Here is a 16,129-nt window from a genome sequence, read left to right on the forward strand (position 1 = left end):
TGATGTATAAATCTTTACCAATAAGTATTGTATCTTCTTATGCTATTGTGTTGTTGTTTTGCATCTTTTCATTTCAATGTAAGAACTCCTTTTTGCATTGCTTGTAAGGCAGGTTTAGTAGTCATGAACTTCCTCAGCTTTTAATTGTCTGGGAAGGTCTTTATTCCTTCATGTTTTTAAGGAGACTTTTGCTAGGCATAGTATTCTTGCTCAGCAGTTTTTTTCTTTCAGCACTTTAAACATATCATCCCACTCCCTTCTGGCCTGCAAGGTTTCTGCTGGAAAATCCATTATCTTATGCTGGTTCTGTTGTATGTGACAAATCATTTCCCTTTCTATTTTCAAAACTCTCCCTTTTCCTTGGCTTTTGAGAATTTGGTTAAATGTATCTAGGTGTGAATTTTGGGGTATTCATCTTTGGTGTCATCTCAGTTTCTTGTAGCTGGATGTCCATTTCTTTAAATAGATTTGGGAATTTTCATTGTGTGTATACATATTCATATTTAATAATATATTTTTACATCATATATGTAATATATGATGGAAATATATATAATGTGTATGTGTTGTGTATACAAGCTTTCTGGTTCTGTTGCTCGCTCTTCTTCTGTAACTTCCATAAGGTGTATATTGGTCCACTAATGATTTCCCATAATTTTCTTAAGCTTTCTTCAGTCTTTTCCATTCCTTTTTCCTTTTGCCCCTCTAACAGAATTATTTCCAGTGACTGCAGTGACTTGTCTTCCAGTTCACTGATCTTTTATTCTGCTTGATCTAGTCTTCTGTTGAATCCTTCCAGTGAATTTTTCAGTTCAGTAATTGTGGTCTTCAGCTCCATGCTCTCTGGCACTTGTTAATATTTTCAATTTCTTTGTTGAAATTCTCACTTTGTTCATGCATTATTCTTTTGCCCTCCATGAGCATCTTTATGGGAGTTATTTTAAATTGTCTATCAGGTAAATTATATAACTCTGTTTCATTAGTCAGTTTCTGTATATTTATCTCATTCCTTTGTTTGGAACATCTTTGCCTGGTTCTTAATTTTCCTTAGCTCTCTGTGTCGGTGTCTGAGATTTAGACAAAGCAGGCACCTCTCCCAATCTTCATGGACCAGTCCTGCACAGGAGGAGACTCTCACCAATCAGCCACAGATTCTGGTGCTTTACCAACCCTTTCTCTCCTGAGGGAAAAGCAGGTAGCTGTTATTTTTGTCTGTTCATTCTGTGCTGAGCAGGGGTTGGTGGGGGGAAGTTATGGTATCTATCATACCAAACTACCACCTCTGTTCTCTCCTGGCCAGACTGTACAAGACCTATCAAGAGATCCAGGGGAGAGATAGATGCTTGTTCTTCGGGCAGCCCCATAAAAGTTGGGGCAGTGGTCACACTGACTCTTTCTCTCCCCAGAGGGAAGCTTAGAGCTGAGATTTTTCATCAGTTCACTCTATGCTGAGCAGGGGAAAGGGTCAGTGATGTCTGCCAGCTCTAGCTGTCAAAAGGCTCTTGACTTTTGATGCCTTTCCTGCAGTATGGAGAGGCTCTGGCTCCCCTCAAGGTATTCCCAGGATTATTCTGGTGGTCTGTTCTTCTCATCAGGGGACTGGGTCAGTGTGTCATGTCCTTCTTTTGTAACAAGAGGCAGTGAGTGAAATGAGAACAGTCAAGGCAGATATTAGTGTCAGCTAATCCCAGGTCCTATCCCAGCCTGCCACTCACTGGCCAGGGAGTCCTACATATCTTTCACTTTGTTGAACCTAAGTTTCCTCATCTATAAAATGGAGGTGACAATGCCAGCAGTTCATAGAAGCATGATGATATTAAACAGAACCAAGTATTTAGCAGAGAGGTTCTGAGCATAAATTCTGCAGTCATGCTGGGCTCAAATGCTGGCTCTTCAGCTACTTTCCATCCACATGGGCCTTCACCCCACACTGCTTAAGCATCCTCCTCTGCAGAAGGAGGACAACACTGGTCCTTACTTAATAGCATGACAATGGGCAGTGAACACGTGTGCTCAGAACAGTGACTGCTGAGCTCTCAACCAGACAGCAATTAGCCATACTGGCTTGGCACAGAAGAACGACTGACTCTGACGGACCCACAAACCTCAACTCATTTCCAATGAATTAGTGTTGGTTTGCAGGGACCCAGTCTGTGGTGCTCAACCTAAGAAAGACTGAGAGTTTCTATTGACCTTTTGTGTCTTCAGAGGCCAAATGGGCAGAGAGGCCTGACACCAACACCCAGAAGAACCAGCAAAAAACAGCAGAAAAGGAAAAGTGTTTCAGGTCCCTCAAACACCATCTCCTACCTGAGTGATATTTATGTAAAGCATTAATCCCAAATAGGCAACACTCAACCATTCTAAGCACATTATACTTGCATGAAAAGCATTTTTAAATGGAATCCACAATTTAATAAAATAAATACTTTTAAACAGAATCTTTAAAAAAAAAAAACAAGCAAACCTCAGAGTGTCTAAAGCAAGTTGGTTCACTCTGAAGGCTTAGCTTCCTCACCTACAAAATGGGAACAATCCCTGCCTCCTAGGGCTGTCACAAAATGAAGACAGAAGAGCACACATATCCCAGACCCAGCATCAACTAGCATAATGCTCAGCTACTATTCTGACATGGCAAATTCTGAGCCCAAAATGTCACTGCTCAAAGCCAGTTCTAGGGACAGATTTTTTACCCTCTCCAGTCAACAGAGGAAGTGTAAGAATACTGAAATAAGAAATAGGAAAGATAACTGTAACATGCATCACCCAAGAAGCCAAGAACCCCCCTACACGTGGGATCTGTTTCCCTGCTAGGCAGTTGTCCACCTGAACCTCCTGACCACATCTGCCCTCTCCTCCCTTCACAACTGAGACCCTTTGTCCACACTCCCCCTATCTCCCCACCTGCACCATCACCTCCCCGCCTCCTCCATCACCTCTTCACTTCCGTCATCAGTTACTCACCTCCACCATCACCTCCCCACCTCCACCATCACCCCCACACCTCCACTATCACCTCCTCACTTCCATCATCACTTCTCCAACTTTTCCATCACCTCCACACCTCCACCATCACCTCCACACTTCCACTATCACTCCCCCACCTCCACCATCACCTCCACACCTCCACTATCACCTCACCTCCAAAATCACTTCCATACTTCCATTATCACCTCCCCACCTCCACCATCACCTTCCCACCTCCACCATCACCTCCACACCTCCAATATCACTTCTGCACCTCCACTATCACCTCCATACCTCCACCATCACCTCCCCACCTCCACCATCACCCCCACACCTCCACTATCACCTCCTCACTTCCATTATCACTTCTCCAACTCTGCCATCACCTCCACACCTCCACCATCACCTCGCCACCTCCACCATCACCTCCACACCTCCACCATCACCTCAACACCTCCACTATCACCTCCTCACCTCCAACGTCACCTCCATACTTCCACTATCACCTCCCCGCCTCCACCATCACCTAACCACCTCCATCACCTCCTCACCTCCATCACCTCCTAACCTCCACCATCACCCCCGCCTCCACCATCACCCCCACACTTCCACTATCACCTCCTCACTTCCATCATCACTTCTCCAACTCTGCCATCACCTCCACACCTCCACCACCACCTCCGCACTTCCATTATCACCTCCACACCTCCACCATCACCTCCACACTTACACTATCAACTCCCCACCTCCACCATCACCTCCACACCTCCACCATCACCTCCACACCTCCACTATCACCTCCTCACCTCCAAAATCACCTCCATGCTTCCACTATCACCTCCCCGTCTCCATCATCACCTTCCCACCTCCACCATCACCTCCTCACCTCCATCATCACCTCCCCACCTCCACCATCACCCCTTCACCTCCGCCATCAGCTCCACCATTACCTCCACACCTCCATCATCACCTCTACACCTCCGCCATCACCTCCCCACCTCCACACCTCCACTATCACCTCCTCACCTCCACACCTCCACTATCACCTCCTCACCTCCACACCTCCACTATCACCTCCTCACCTCCACACCTCCACTATCACCTCCTCACCTCCACCTATCACCTCCTCACTTCCAACATCACTTCCCCACCTTCCTCATTACCTCCACATCCCCATTCTTTCCCCACCTCCATCCATCCCTTCCCCACTTCTGTCATCATCTCCCCACCTTCACCATTACCTTCACACCTCAGCTTCCCAGGCTCCCAGCTGTGCACCAGCCCTACCTCACATTGTCGTGCCTCTGGATGTAAATCTTGTGGAAAATCCTCTCAGGGGGCTTCAGGAAGTCCTCTTTCATCTCCATGGCAACGTTCCGGGGCAGGAGGCTCATGAGGAGCCGCTCCTGGACAGAAGAGAAGGGCCCAGGTTAGACAGCAAGGCCCCCTCCCTCCACTCCTCCTCACCTCACCCTCCCCAGTAAGGGTGCCTGGCCCCTGAGCCTGGGTAGGCCCACATCCAGGCCTGGACTGCCACTGAACAAGCAAATCCCTCCGGGAGCACTAGCCAGGGCTGGCACAGCCTCCCCAACACCCCAGCCTCCCTGCAGCGCCCCTCACGCTAGTCCCTGGACACACACGCTCCTGAGTCTCGGCCTGTGCTTCAGTGTACAGCAGGGTTACAGCTGTGAAAACACTGCTGTCTCCACCAGGGCCCCAACCTGGCTTCTCTCCCTCCCCCTACTGCTCCAACAACACCCCAGAAAGAGTCTTTCACATTGGCTTAAAAAAACAAGCTGTCCTCCTGAGGTACCCAGAGAGTCCTCTTGTTCTTACACAGATAGGCAGGCTACGGGACCATGTGGCATTCTTTCTTGGTCTTTGTCTTCTTATTTCTCCCTTAGCTGTGTAGGTCAAGCATTTTCTTTTCTCCCCCAAGAGAAAAGAATAAATGTTTGGATTTTTCAAAACAAACTATGCCATCCTGGAGAGTCCTTTCCCCTTCCTAGGCCTCAGTTTCCTTGTCTGGACTGAGGGAGTAAGTAGGACTTTGATTCTCATCCTCCAGTTGGATGTTCCCTGACCCCAACCTCAGCTGGCCCTTGACCTGTTGAGCACACCCCTGTGTCTAAGAGACCATGTTCCAGAAATGTGGTGTGAGGGTCCCCGCCTCAACCCTCAGTCCTTCCCATGACCCTCCCATTCTGCTTTGAAAAGAAAAGCAAAATATTCTACCCACATAGAATCAGGCAGAACGTCCCACTGACAAGCGCGGAAACAGGCTAGAGAGGGGAAGAAGCTCCATCCCTCCCACCGCACCCTCCAGCTCCAAGCCCCTCCGCAGCGGCCTGCCTTTCTTAGTGCCAGCAGCATTCCCTCCCTCCAAAGAGCCTCAGCAGGAGCCACGCAGGCACCCAGCACTGAGATGCTTCCACCTCCTCTCCATCCCCAGCCACTCAAGCCTGCCGGGCACAGCCCTGGGAGCCCCTCCTGCACAGGCTACATCCCTGACCCAGGAGCAGCCGCCATCCTGTGTGACTTTCTCGGAAGGAGCACAGGTGCCCAGACACCTTCACGTTCAGGGGCCATAGGAGCAGCCACAATGAAAATAGTCACCCACATCCTGAAAGCCCAGATGATCTCTGGGAAGTGGCCATGAGGGCCTCACCCCTCTGCTCCACATGGCAGATAGCATTCCATGAGCACAGCTCATTTTACAATGGGAGAACAAATTTGGCACACTTGAAGTTTCCCCTGGTAAGTTACTTCCACATAAACTTCGGAGGAGGAAGACCAGGTCCAGCTCTGCCTGATGCCAAGTGGGGCTAAGTCTATGTCTCAGCTGCCTGAGTCCTGGCCCCGGAGTCTGTGGCCTGGAGGTGTGTCCTAAACAAGGCCAAGGTCTACACTGAGAACCCACCCCCACCAAGGGCCCCACTGCAGTCCCCACCCAAGCCCTCACTATAGTCCCCAAGTAGCTCCCATGAAGCTCTGCCGCAGCCCCCATGTGGCCTCCACCTTGGCACCCACCTTCTGAGGAATTGAAAAATGCAGGATACTGAACTGCAAGGATCACAAAAATGTGACAGGTGATGGGGGAGCATCCAGAGCCACAAATGCTGATCCCAGGAAGGAAAGAAAGACTGCTGGGAAACCCCTGGCACACATCCTGACTTCCTGCACACAGCCCCCAGCATGGGAGACTGGAGCTCACGTGGACAAGTCAGCCGTGGCATAGGGTGCTGCAAGAACCAGCTGTGGCAGAGTCACCCAGCCATCAGCTGGCTGTCCCCAGTAGCCCTGCTCCACTGCTGGCCTGACAAGAGAACCCCTTATTTTCATTGAGATTCTTGGCTACCTGGAATAAAGACCACATTTTCCAGGCTTCCATGCAGCTAGATGTGGCCAAGGAGACATAAGCTGAAAGGTCATGTGGAAGCTTTGGAAATGTTCCTTAAAACAGCTTGTTCTAGCAAAAACCAAATAACCTTCATTAAAAACTGGGCAAAGGATATGAACAGTCACTTCTCAAAAGAAGACATACAAGGAGCCAACAAACATGAAAAAATGCTCATCATCACTAATCATTAGAGAAATGCAAATCAAAACCACCATGAGATACTATCTCACAGCAGTCAGAATGGCTATTATTAAAAACTCAAAAAACAACAGATGCTGGTGAGGCCGCGGAGAAAAGGGAACATTTGGTGGGAATACACTGCTGGTGGGAACGTAAATTAGTTCAGCCACTGTGGAAAGTAATTTGAAGATTTCACAAAGAACTTAAAACAACACTGCCATCAAATCCAGCAATCCCATTACTGGGTACATATCCAAAAGAAAATAAATCATTCTACCAAAAAGGCACATACATGTGTATGTACATCGCAGCACTATTTACAATAAAAGGCATGAAATCAACACAGGTGCCCATCAATGGTGGGCTGGATAAAGAAAATGTGGTACATATACACCATGGAATACTATGCAGCCATAAAAAAGAATGAAATGATGTCCTTTACAGCAACATGGATGCGGCTGGAGCCCACTGAAGTAACACAGGAACAGAAAACCAAATACCACATGTTCTCACTTATGAGTGGAAGCTAAACATTGGATACATATAGACATAAATATGGGAAGAACAGACACTGGGGACTCCAAAAAGGAGGAGAGAGGGACGGAGGGAGGCAAAGGTTGAAAACTAGCCACTGGGTACTATGCTTTAGTACCTGGGTTACGGGATCAATTGTACCTCAAACCCGAGTATCACACAGTATACCCACGTAACAAACCTGCACATGTACCCTCCATCTAAAATGAAGGTTAAAATTTAAAAAACAAAACAGCTTGTCCCTCTTCCCTTCTTCTCCTGCTGTTGTTGGGAACACAGTCATAACAGCCAGATCTCCACCTACCATCTTGGTTTAGGAGGATGAAGGCAACACACTAGGGACACAGGTGGCGAGCTAGATGGAGACTGCTGAGGGTTTCGTGGATCACACCTGCCGCACCACCATAAAGTGCCTACCCTGGAACGTATACGTAAGACAAAAAGAGCTATGTTACTTCTGTAAGCCACTGTCACACGACGTTCCTAAGGACAACTGCATTTCCAACCAAGGGCTCAGCATTAGCTCCGTCCACTGGATTAGCAGCAGCACCTAAGCCAATGCAAGTTAATAACCACAGACTAAAGTACAAAACCTTTCCCACAGGAAGCAAGCAGCCATCTGATAAGACTAAGCATTCATTTCTGATCAAAAAAAAAAAATAAAAGACGAAGTAGCTCATTCACATTATAAAGATTCCATGTGAAATTCACATCCAATCTCAAAACCCTCAAGGCACAAGCAGCAGTAAACATTAGTGTCAAGAACAGATCATATGTCAATAAGCTCTAGCCAACAAAATAATTTAAATAGCCAGAAATCAAAAGTATAAAAGCTAATATGAATATGGGTCATACAAAGTACCTCAGTGTCCTATAAAGGCTATATAAAAATCTTAACGCATTTATCTTGATTATCAAAATGTGACTTAAATGTACTCTTAACAAAAACTAGATATTTCAGTGACAATTGTGAAGACTCTACTTCTGGGAAGATGGAGAAGTATTTTTCCCTATTCCTCCTGCTGAACACAGCTGAAAGTCCTGGATGTTATACATCAAACAAGGAAGACTAAAAGTCAGAAGGAAGAAGGCAGAAATCTTGAAACCAAGAAATGACATAAAGGTGAGTTCCTGAGGTTTCTTTAGCCTCATATATGCCAGACTGAGTGCTGGAGAAGTGGGCAAGTCAGCAATACCAACGGGCACAGACCAAAGGAAAACACAACAAAAGCAGCTCTCTTCAGCCAAAGGCCCAGGACTGGGCAGCCTCACAAGAAGAAAACTTTCAGACAATAACTTACCTACTCCAGGCCAGAGACACTGAAAACTCTGTGCCCCAACCCCACCCATACCAGCAAAGGCCAAGTAGAGAGGCCAGACCTCCACCTCCACCCCAGGCTGTGAAGGGGCCCCCAACCAACCCACCCACTCCCAGAGTGAGCCAAGCCTGCTGGTAACAAGCATCCCCCAACTCTGCAGAGTCAGTGGGAACCAGGGGGATCTCATTCTCCTCCCCCAAGCCAGGTACTATTAGTGGGGACCATGAGGGACTAGAACTCTCACTCCTGCTCAGCAGTAAGAAGGAGTCCTCCCCACATGGTGTCAACAGAGGCCCAGTGTGGAGCCTAAACTTCTAACCCCACCTGGCAGTAAAGAGACAGCAACCCCTCTTTCCCAGCCAGAGTCATGTCACAGAAAATCACCAAAAACAAAATGTCCAAATAACATACAGAGCCTCATACATAACATTCCAAATGCCTAGGTTCCAGTGAACCATCACTCATCATACCAAGAACTAGAACAAGCTCATCAAGTGAACAAAGACAACCAACACACATCAATACCAAGACAGAGATGCCAGAATAACCAACAAAGACTGTAAAGCAACCATCATAAGAATGACTAAATAAAGAACTACAAATGCACTTTAGAAATATAGATATAAAAATCTTTTACAAGATAGCAATTCAGTGATATGCAACAAGAAGTATATACCCCAAACACATGGGGTTTAATCCAGGGATGTAATGCTAATTCAAAATTGAAACATCAATCAGTGCAACACACCATGTCAACAGAATAAAAAAAAATCACATAGCAATTGATAATCAAAAAAGAATTTGACAAAATTCAACATCTATTGATGATGAAAACTTCCAGAAAAATTAAAATAGAAAAAAAATTTCCTCCTCTTGATAAGGAATATTCAGAAAAAGCCTACACCTAACAAACATTGAATGCTTTCACTGGGAACAAGGCAAGGATGTTGGCTCCCATTACTCATAATCAACATCTCATGGGAAGGTCTTATTAGTGCAGTAAGTTGAGAAAAGGAAAGAAAAGGCATACAGATTGGAAAGAAAGAAATAAAAGTAATATGATGGTCTACATGGGAAATACAATGGATGTTACAAAAGCAGAAACAAAAGAAAATTGTACCAAAAAGACTCCTAGAACAGAATTAAGTTTAGAAGGTCACAGGATACAAGATCAATATACAAAAGTCAATTACATTTCTATATACTAGCAATAAACACATGGACACTGAAATTTAAGATACAATACCATTTACAGTTGCTCAAAAATGAAATACTTACATGTAAATCTAACAAAACATGTATAGGATTTGTATGTTAAAAACCATAAAAGACTGATTAAAGAGATCAGAGAAGAGCTAAATAAATGGAGAGACATACCATGTTCATGGATTGGAAGACTCAACTTAGTAAAGATGTCAACCCTCTCCAAATTGATATACAGTTTTAATATAAATCCTATCAAAATCCCAGCAAATTCTTTAGTACCTATGACAAAATTATTCTAACACTTAAGTGTAAAGGAAAAGGAATAATACTACTTAACATAATTTTGAAAAAGAACAACAAGGTAGAAGAAATCAGTTTACCTGATTTCAAGGCTTGTTATAAAACAACAATAATCCAGACAGTGTGATGCTGGTTGCCAGATAAACACATAAGACAATAAAACAGAATCTAGAATCCACAAATAGACCACACAAATATGCACAACAAATTTTTGACAAAGGTTCAAAAGTAATTCAATGGAAGAAGGGTAGTCTTTTCAACAAATGCTACAGCAACTTGACATTCATAGACAAAAAAATAAATCTTAACCTAAACCTCATACCTTATGCAAAAATTAAATTAAAATATGTTATAGATTTAAATGTAAAAGATAAAACTTTTAGAAAAACACATAAGAACTAGGGATAGGCAAAAAGTCTTTAGACTTGATACCAAAAGTACAAAAGGAAAAACTGGTGAATTAAACCTATCAAAATTAAAAATATTTGCTCTCAAAAAGACTCTGCTAAAAGAATGAAATGATAAACTATAGGTTTTGAGAAAATATTCACAAACTACATATCCCAAAAAGTACTGTTATCTAGAACATATAAAGAACTCTCAAAGCCCAGCAGTTTAAAAAATCCAATCAGAAAGTAGGCAAAAGACATGGATATGTTGCTGGGTACATAAATGGTACAACCATTCTGGGAAAGTTTCACTATTTCTCAGTAAACTAAATAGGCAACTTCCATATGACCCAGCAACTGTACTTTCAGGTATTTATGCCAGAAAAATTAGTACCTATGTTCACACAAAAACCTGTGCATGAATGTTCATAGCAGCTTTATTCCTAACAGGCCAAAACTGGAAACTACCAAGACATTCTTCAATGGGCCAACAATTCAACAAACTGTGATACAGCCACACCATAGAATGCCACTTAGTAATAAAAAGAAACAAATATTGATATATTCAACAATATGGATGAACTTCCAAATAATTATGCTGAGTGAAAAAAAAAGCCAATCCCAAATGTCTACATACTGTATGATTCCATTTATATGAATTTTTTGAAATCACAAATTTATAGAAATGGATAACAGGTTAGTGATTCCCAGGTCTTAAGAATGAAGGTGTTGTGGAGGGAAGTGGATGTGGCTATTTAAAGGGAACATGAGGGATCCTCAGGGTGATGGATGTTCCATATCTTGGCTGTCCCAATGTCAATATCCTGGTTGTGATATTGTACCACAGTTCTGCAGATGTTGCCATTGGGGAAGCTGGGTAAAGGGCACATGGGATCTCTCTGTGTTATTTCTTACAACTAAATGTGAATCTACAAGTAGTTCAAAATAAGTTTAATTTAAACAAAAAAAAGATTCTGAATATGGAGAAACTAGAGGCTTTGCATACTCCTGGTAGGGATGGAAAATGGTGCAGCCGCTTTGGAAAACAGTCTAGCAGCTCCTTAAAATGCTAACCATAGAGTTACCACAAGACCTAGCAATTCTACTCCTAGGTATTTATCCAAAAGAAATGAAAATGTGTTCACACAAAAAACTTGTACATGATTTTTTATAGTAGCATTACTTATTATAGCCAGAGTAGAAACAACCCAAATATGTATCAACCGTGAACAGATAAACAAAATGTGATCCATCCATACAGTGGAATATTATTTGCCCATAAAAAAAGAATGAAATACTAAAACATGCTACGATCTGGATGCACCTCAAAGACATTATGCTAAGTGGAAGGAGCCAGTCACAAAAGATCACCTATTATACGATTCCATTTGTATGAAATGTCCAGAACAGGTAAATCTATGGAGACAGAAAGTAAATTAGTGGGTGCCTATGTCTTGCTGGAGGGCAGGTGTGGGTATACATGGAGAGTGACTGCTAATGGATATGAGGTGTCTTTGGGGGATAATAAAAATATCCTAAATTTAGATTGTTGTATACTAATTTTCTATAATAAGATCATTTGACATATGTATTAAATGAGATTAATGTGTAATAAGATTAAGATTCTTGTATAATTCCATATAATAACTCTATAGGAAAAAGCATTTAAATGAACTTTATTCAATTGGACAAAGTTTATTTAATTGAACTTTAGGGCATATAAACTCAATAAAGCCGTCTAAAAAATGAAAAATAAATCACAACTGTAGTGGTTTGAGAAGGTGCTGTCCATGGGCCAGCCCCATTTAAAAATCCATACTGCATCACTTAAATGGAAGTCTTCTTTCTCTTGATAAATTTCTTCACATGATGAGAACTCAAAATTGTTCCATTTACCTTGTTAGGATAACAAATTGAGTGTGTGCTTTAAATAGCTGCATATTATTTTTGGAATTCTGATTTAATAATGGCATCTGAGGAACAGCCAGGGCTCTGGGAGGGGCCAGCTCCATACGATGGAAGAGGGAGCTGAGCTCAGGGATACAGGGCTTCCTGGACAGGGTGCGGGCAGCGGAGGAGGAAGCTGAGGGTGACCTCCTATGCCTCTCACCTTGTGCTCTCCAGCTGTGACAGGCACAGACCTCAGGCTAGACCCTTGTGGGGGACCATGAACACCCTGAAGCCCCCAAGTGGTCTTTACCACCCAGTGGAGCTGCACTTCCAGCCCATATCCCCTTCCTCTCCAAAAGCAGAAGGAAGGCAGAGCTCACGCTTACCAAAAGTAATACCTGTGACCACCTCCACCTCAATTTGCTGCCTGAATGCCTCCTCCAGTTCCCACCTCCCTGCCTCTACCTGGCAAACCCCTACACATCCCTCAAAGCCCTGATCACTCTTGCTCTTCCCCATAGTACGTCCCTATTTGGTTCAGTCAAAGCCACCTCCTGAAGCCCTGGCACCGGTCACTTCTGAGAGCATCTCTACAGCCAGAGCAGCCCTGGTGCCCTCTGCCCTGCCCCAAGCCTGGTTAGTGTTCTCAGCCATGGTGTCCTCCATCCACACTGCTGGAGGGGTTCAGGCCCCTTCCCTTCCCCTGGCACCAACTCCAGGCTGGACACGTCTGGAAGGTGAGGGCCATCTCCACTTGTCCTCACCCCTACCTCTCATCCTGAGTTCACTGGCAAGGTCACAAAAGCATGTGTATGAGATGCACACACAAAGAGGCCACCGCTGGGAGCGCTGGGCCAAAGAAGCTACAGGATCAATTTCCCAATCACACTCAATTGCATTCATTCACTACACACCTATTAACGAGGACTTATGACTGTGCCTCTACCAGCCATTGCTCCACAAGGTAAAATCACCATCAAGACAAACCAGAAGGAGGATTGGAAAAAAAAACAAACAATAATAGCCTCTAAAGTTGTGGCAGTACTGCGAAAAGGAGTCTCCTTCCAGGGTGGACAGCAGGCCCTGAGCAGAGGAGCAGGCTAAGGGTGCAGTGTGCTCAGGCATGGATACCACCGCCCCTCATCACCCACAACCAGCCACACTCAGGGCTGGTGGATCCGAGGCCTGGAGCCAGTTAGGGAGCTGCCCAGCCACAGTCCATCAGAGCCAGCTGAGAACCTGGCAGGATCCCCTCTCCTGCCTCCTGCCACATGCAGTTCAAGTTCAAGTAAGAGCGGGGGTGGGGAAGGGAGGAAACCCAGCAGGAAGGGACCGTCCCCCAGCCCAGGCCTGCTTCTCCACCAGCTGCACAGGGGTGGTCATATGTACTTCTATTTGCAGTCAGCCATCCAGGGAGCCCACAGCCAGGCACTCACCAGTCCAGGCACACTCATCCAGGACTCACATGCAGCATCTCCTTATTTTAAAATCATACACTTGACTTTTATTTGAAATAAAATAAGATGTTGTTTCGTGGCTGCTATGGACTAAATTGTGACCCTCCCCTCCACATTCATAGGTTGAAGCCCTAACACCCAATGTAGCGACTATATTTGAAGACAGGGCCTTCAGGGAGGTATTAAATTAAAATGAGGTAATTGCGTGGGCCCTAATCCAATGTGGCTGCATTCCTCTTCTCCTCCTAAGAGGAAATCAGGAGACACAGAGAGACACCAAGGGTGTGCGCACAGAGGGAAGACAATGTGAGGACAAAGGGAGATGGCGGCCATGGGTAAGTCAAGGAGAGAGGCCTCAGATGGAACCAGCCCTGACAACACCTTGATCTTGGACTCTGCAGCCTCCAGAACTGTGAGGAAACACATTTCTCTTGTTGCAGCCACCCAGTCTCTGTTACGCAGCCTGAGCTGACCGCACCAGCCCCGGGCTGCCTCCCTCCAGATTTCTGCCCATGAGAAAGACAATTTCTATTTTGTTTAAGCCACCATTTTCCAGGTCAGTTACTAGCAGCCAAACCAGATTCTAACTGACGTGCTGTCCCAAGGGGCCACTTTACTCCAGACAGGCTCTCCGAGCTCTGTCTTACTCAGCGGGTGGGGCCAGAGCCTGCCTTCCCGTGGCTGCTCTCCCCAACTTGTGGCTCTGCTCCTCGGGCTCTTCCAGGAAAGGCCAGTGGGAAACCGCAAAGCTCCCTGCAGCCTGCAACTGTGTGTGCCGAGTCCCTCACCCTGTCAGAGGTCCCCTCCATGGGTCACTTCATGTCACTATACTAGACATAGCTGGGCCCAGTTCCCTAATCATCTGAGAGCCAGGCTGCAGATGCTGGACTCCTTGCAGTGAATCTGCCCTCTCCCTCATAGACCACCAGATGCCCACAGCACAGCAGATCCCATGTCCTCACCAGCACGGAGGTGGTCCCTGGTGGGCTCAGGGACCTTTCCTCTCCCAGCCACACCTGGGCTCTATCTTGGCATGTGGCTTCTGAGCCTGGGCTGTTCCATCAGGGAGAACCAAGAGAACCAGCGTGTCCAGGAGCCACACGTTGGCTACCATCTCCATCTGCCACGCAGACTTCAAACAAACTAGGAAAAAGACAGATGTGGCAAGCCCACTCAAAGTGGCTCACACCTTTAATCCTGGCACTTTGGGAGGCTGAGGTGGGCAGATTACAGGAGGTCAGGAGTTTGAGACCAGCCTGAACAACATGGTGAAACCCCGTCTCTACTAAAAATACAAAATTAGCTGGGCGTGGTGGCACATGCCCGTAATTCCAGCTACTCGGGAGGCTGAGGCAGGAGAATTGCTTGAACCCGGGAGGCGGAGGTTGCAGTGAGTCGAGATAGCACCACTGTACTCAAGCTGGGGTGACAGAATGAGACTCTGCCTCAAAAAAAAAAAAAAAAAACAGACGTGGCAAACAACAAACCTCCTCACAGCCCCCCAGGACATGCCACAGAGCCTCCCACAGGCTAAGGCGACAACCAGCTCCGGCATCTTCCTCAGCAATATTGCAATGACAGGGAGGAGACTCTGGGATTCCCGGAGCTGATACAGAGCAAACTGTGACGCACAAGCCATAAAAACCAAGCACAAGGCGGTGACTGGGGGGCCCAATGTAGTGTTCCTGGAGAGCTAAGGAGACTGAAGAATCCAGCGGGCTGTGCCAGCCACAGGAGAACAGGATGCCTCAGCATGGAGCCAGATGTGTGACATCCACGCAGGAAGGGGATGCCCCCTGACACCACTTTTGACAGTCCCCAGAAGAGATGCTGGCATTCAAGGCAGGAAGGAGGCTGGGCAGGGGCTGCTCCAGGAGGCCATGGAGCAGGTCACCTCCACTACCCTGCATATGACCAACAAGTTGGGAGCTGGGAGCATTCTAGAGCCTCTGATGCTGACCACAAACACCCTGGACCTCAGTTCCACTTGCACGGGTGTCCTGGCAATGGCAGGGGGCTGACAGCACACAGGAGTCATGTCGCCCCAACCAGGCAGCATGCCCTTCCCCTCGTTCCTAGAACCTGGTGCATGAAATAGCAGCAGGGCAGGGACCAAGCATCCACCTGACGCCCGCCCAGTCCACTTCAGCACCAAGAAGCCAAACCACTAATGAAAACAGAACTGAGAAAGAGGCTGTCCCTGCCATCCACGTGACAGGCCTTTGTGAGTTGTGGGAATCCGAGCTCCGTCCTCCATAATCACCAGCCAGCTCGACCTGGGCTCAGAAAGCGAGCTCTCCATGCTGTGACTGATCAAATTGCAATCGTGTTTTCCTTGAAGTTCTGTCTAACTCATCTGTAAAACCATCTGGGCTTGCTGTTTACTTTTTGATGAGCTTGTAAATTACTGAATCAATCTTTTTAATAATTATAGGATTTTTCAGGCTTTCTTTTTCTTTGCAGATCATCTTTGGTAACTCACACTTT

General features: G+C 45.9%; 1 protein-coding gene across 1 annotated transcript in view; it reads right to left on the reverse strand.

The window, feature by feature from the left end:
- ADCY1 (adenylate cyclase 1) overlaps positions 1–16,129 on the reverse strand; it is a 144,036-nt gene that overhangs the window by 104,712 nt on the left and 23,195 nt on the right. Inside the window, exon 3 of the mRNA XM_055293209.2 lies at positions 4,255–4,373. Coding sequence (XP_055149184.1) covers positions 4,255–4,373 — 119 coding nt within the window. The remainder of the gene's footprint in view (positions 1–4,254; positions 4,374–16,129) is intronic.

Source organism: Symphalangus syndactylus, chromosome 9 (assembly GCF_028878055.3).
Source record: "Symphalangus syndactylus isolate Jambi chromosome 9, NHGRI_mSymSyn1-v2.1_pri, whole genome shotgun sequence".
NCBI classification, from domain to species: domain Eukaryota; kingdom Metazoa; phylum Chordata; class Mammalia; order Primates; family Hylobatidae; genus Symphalangus; species Symphalangus syndactylus.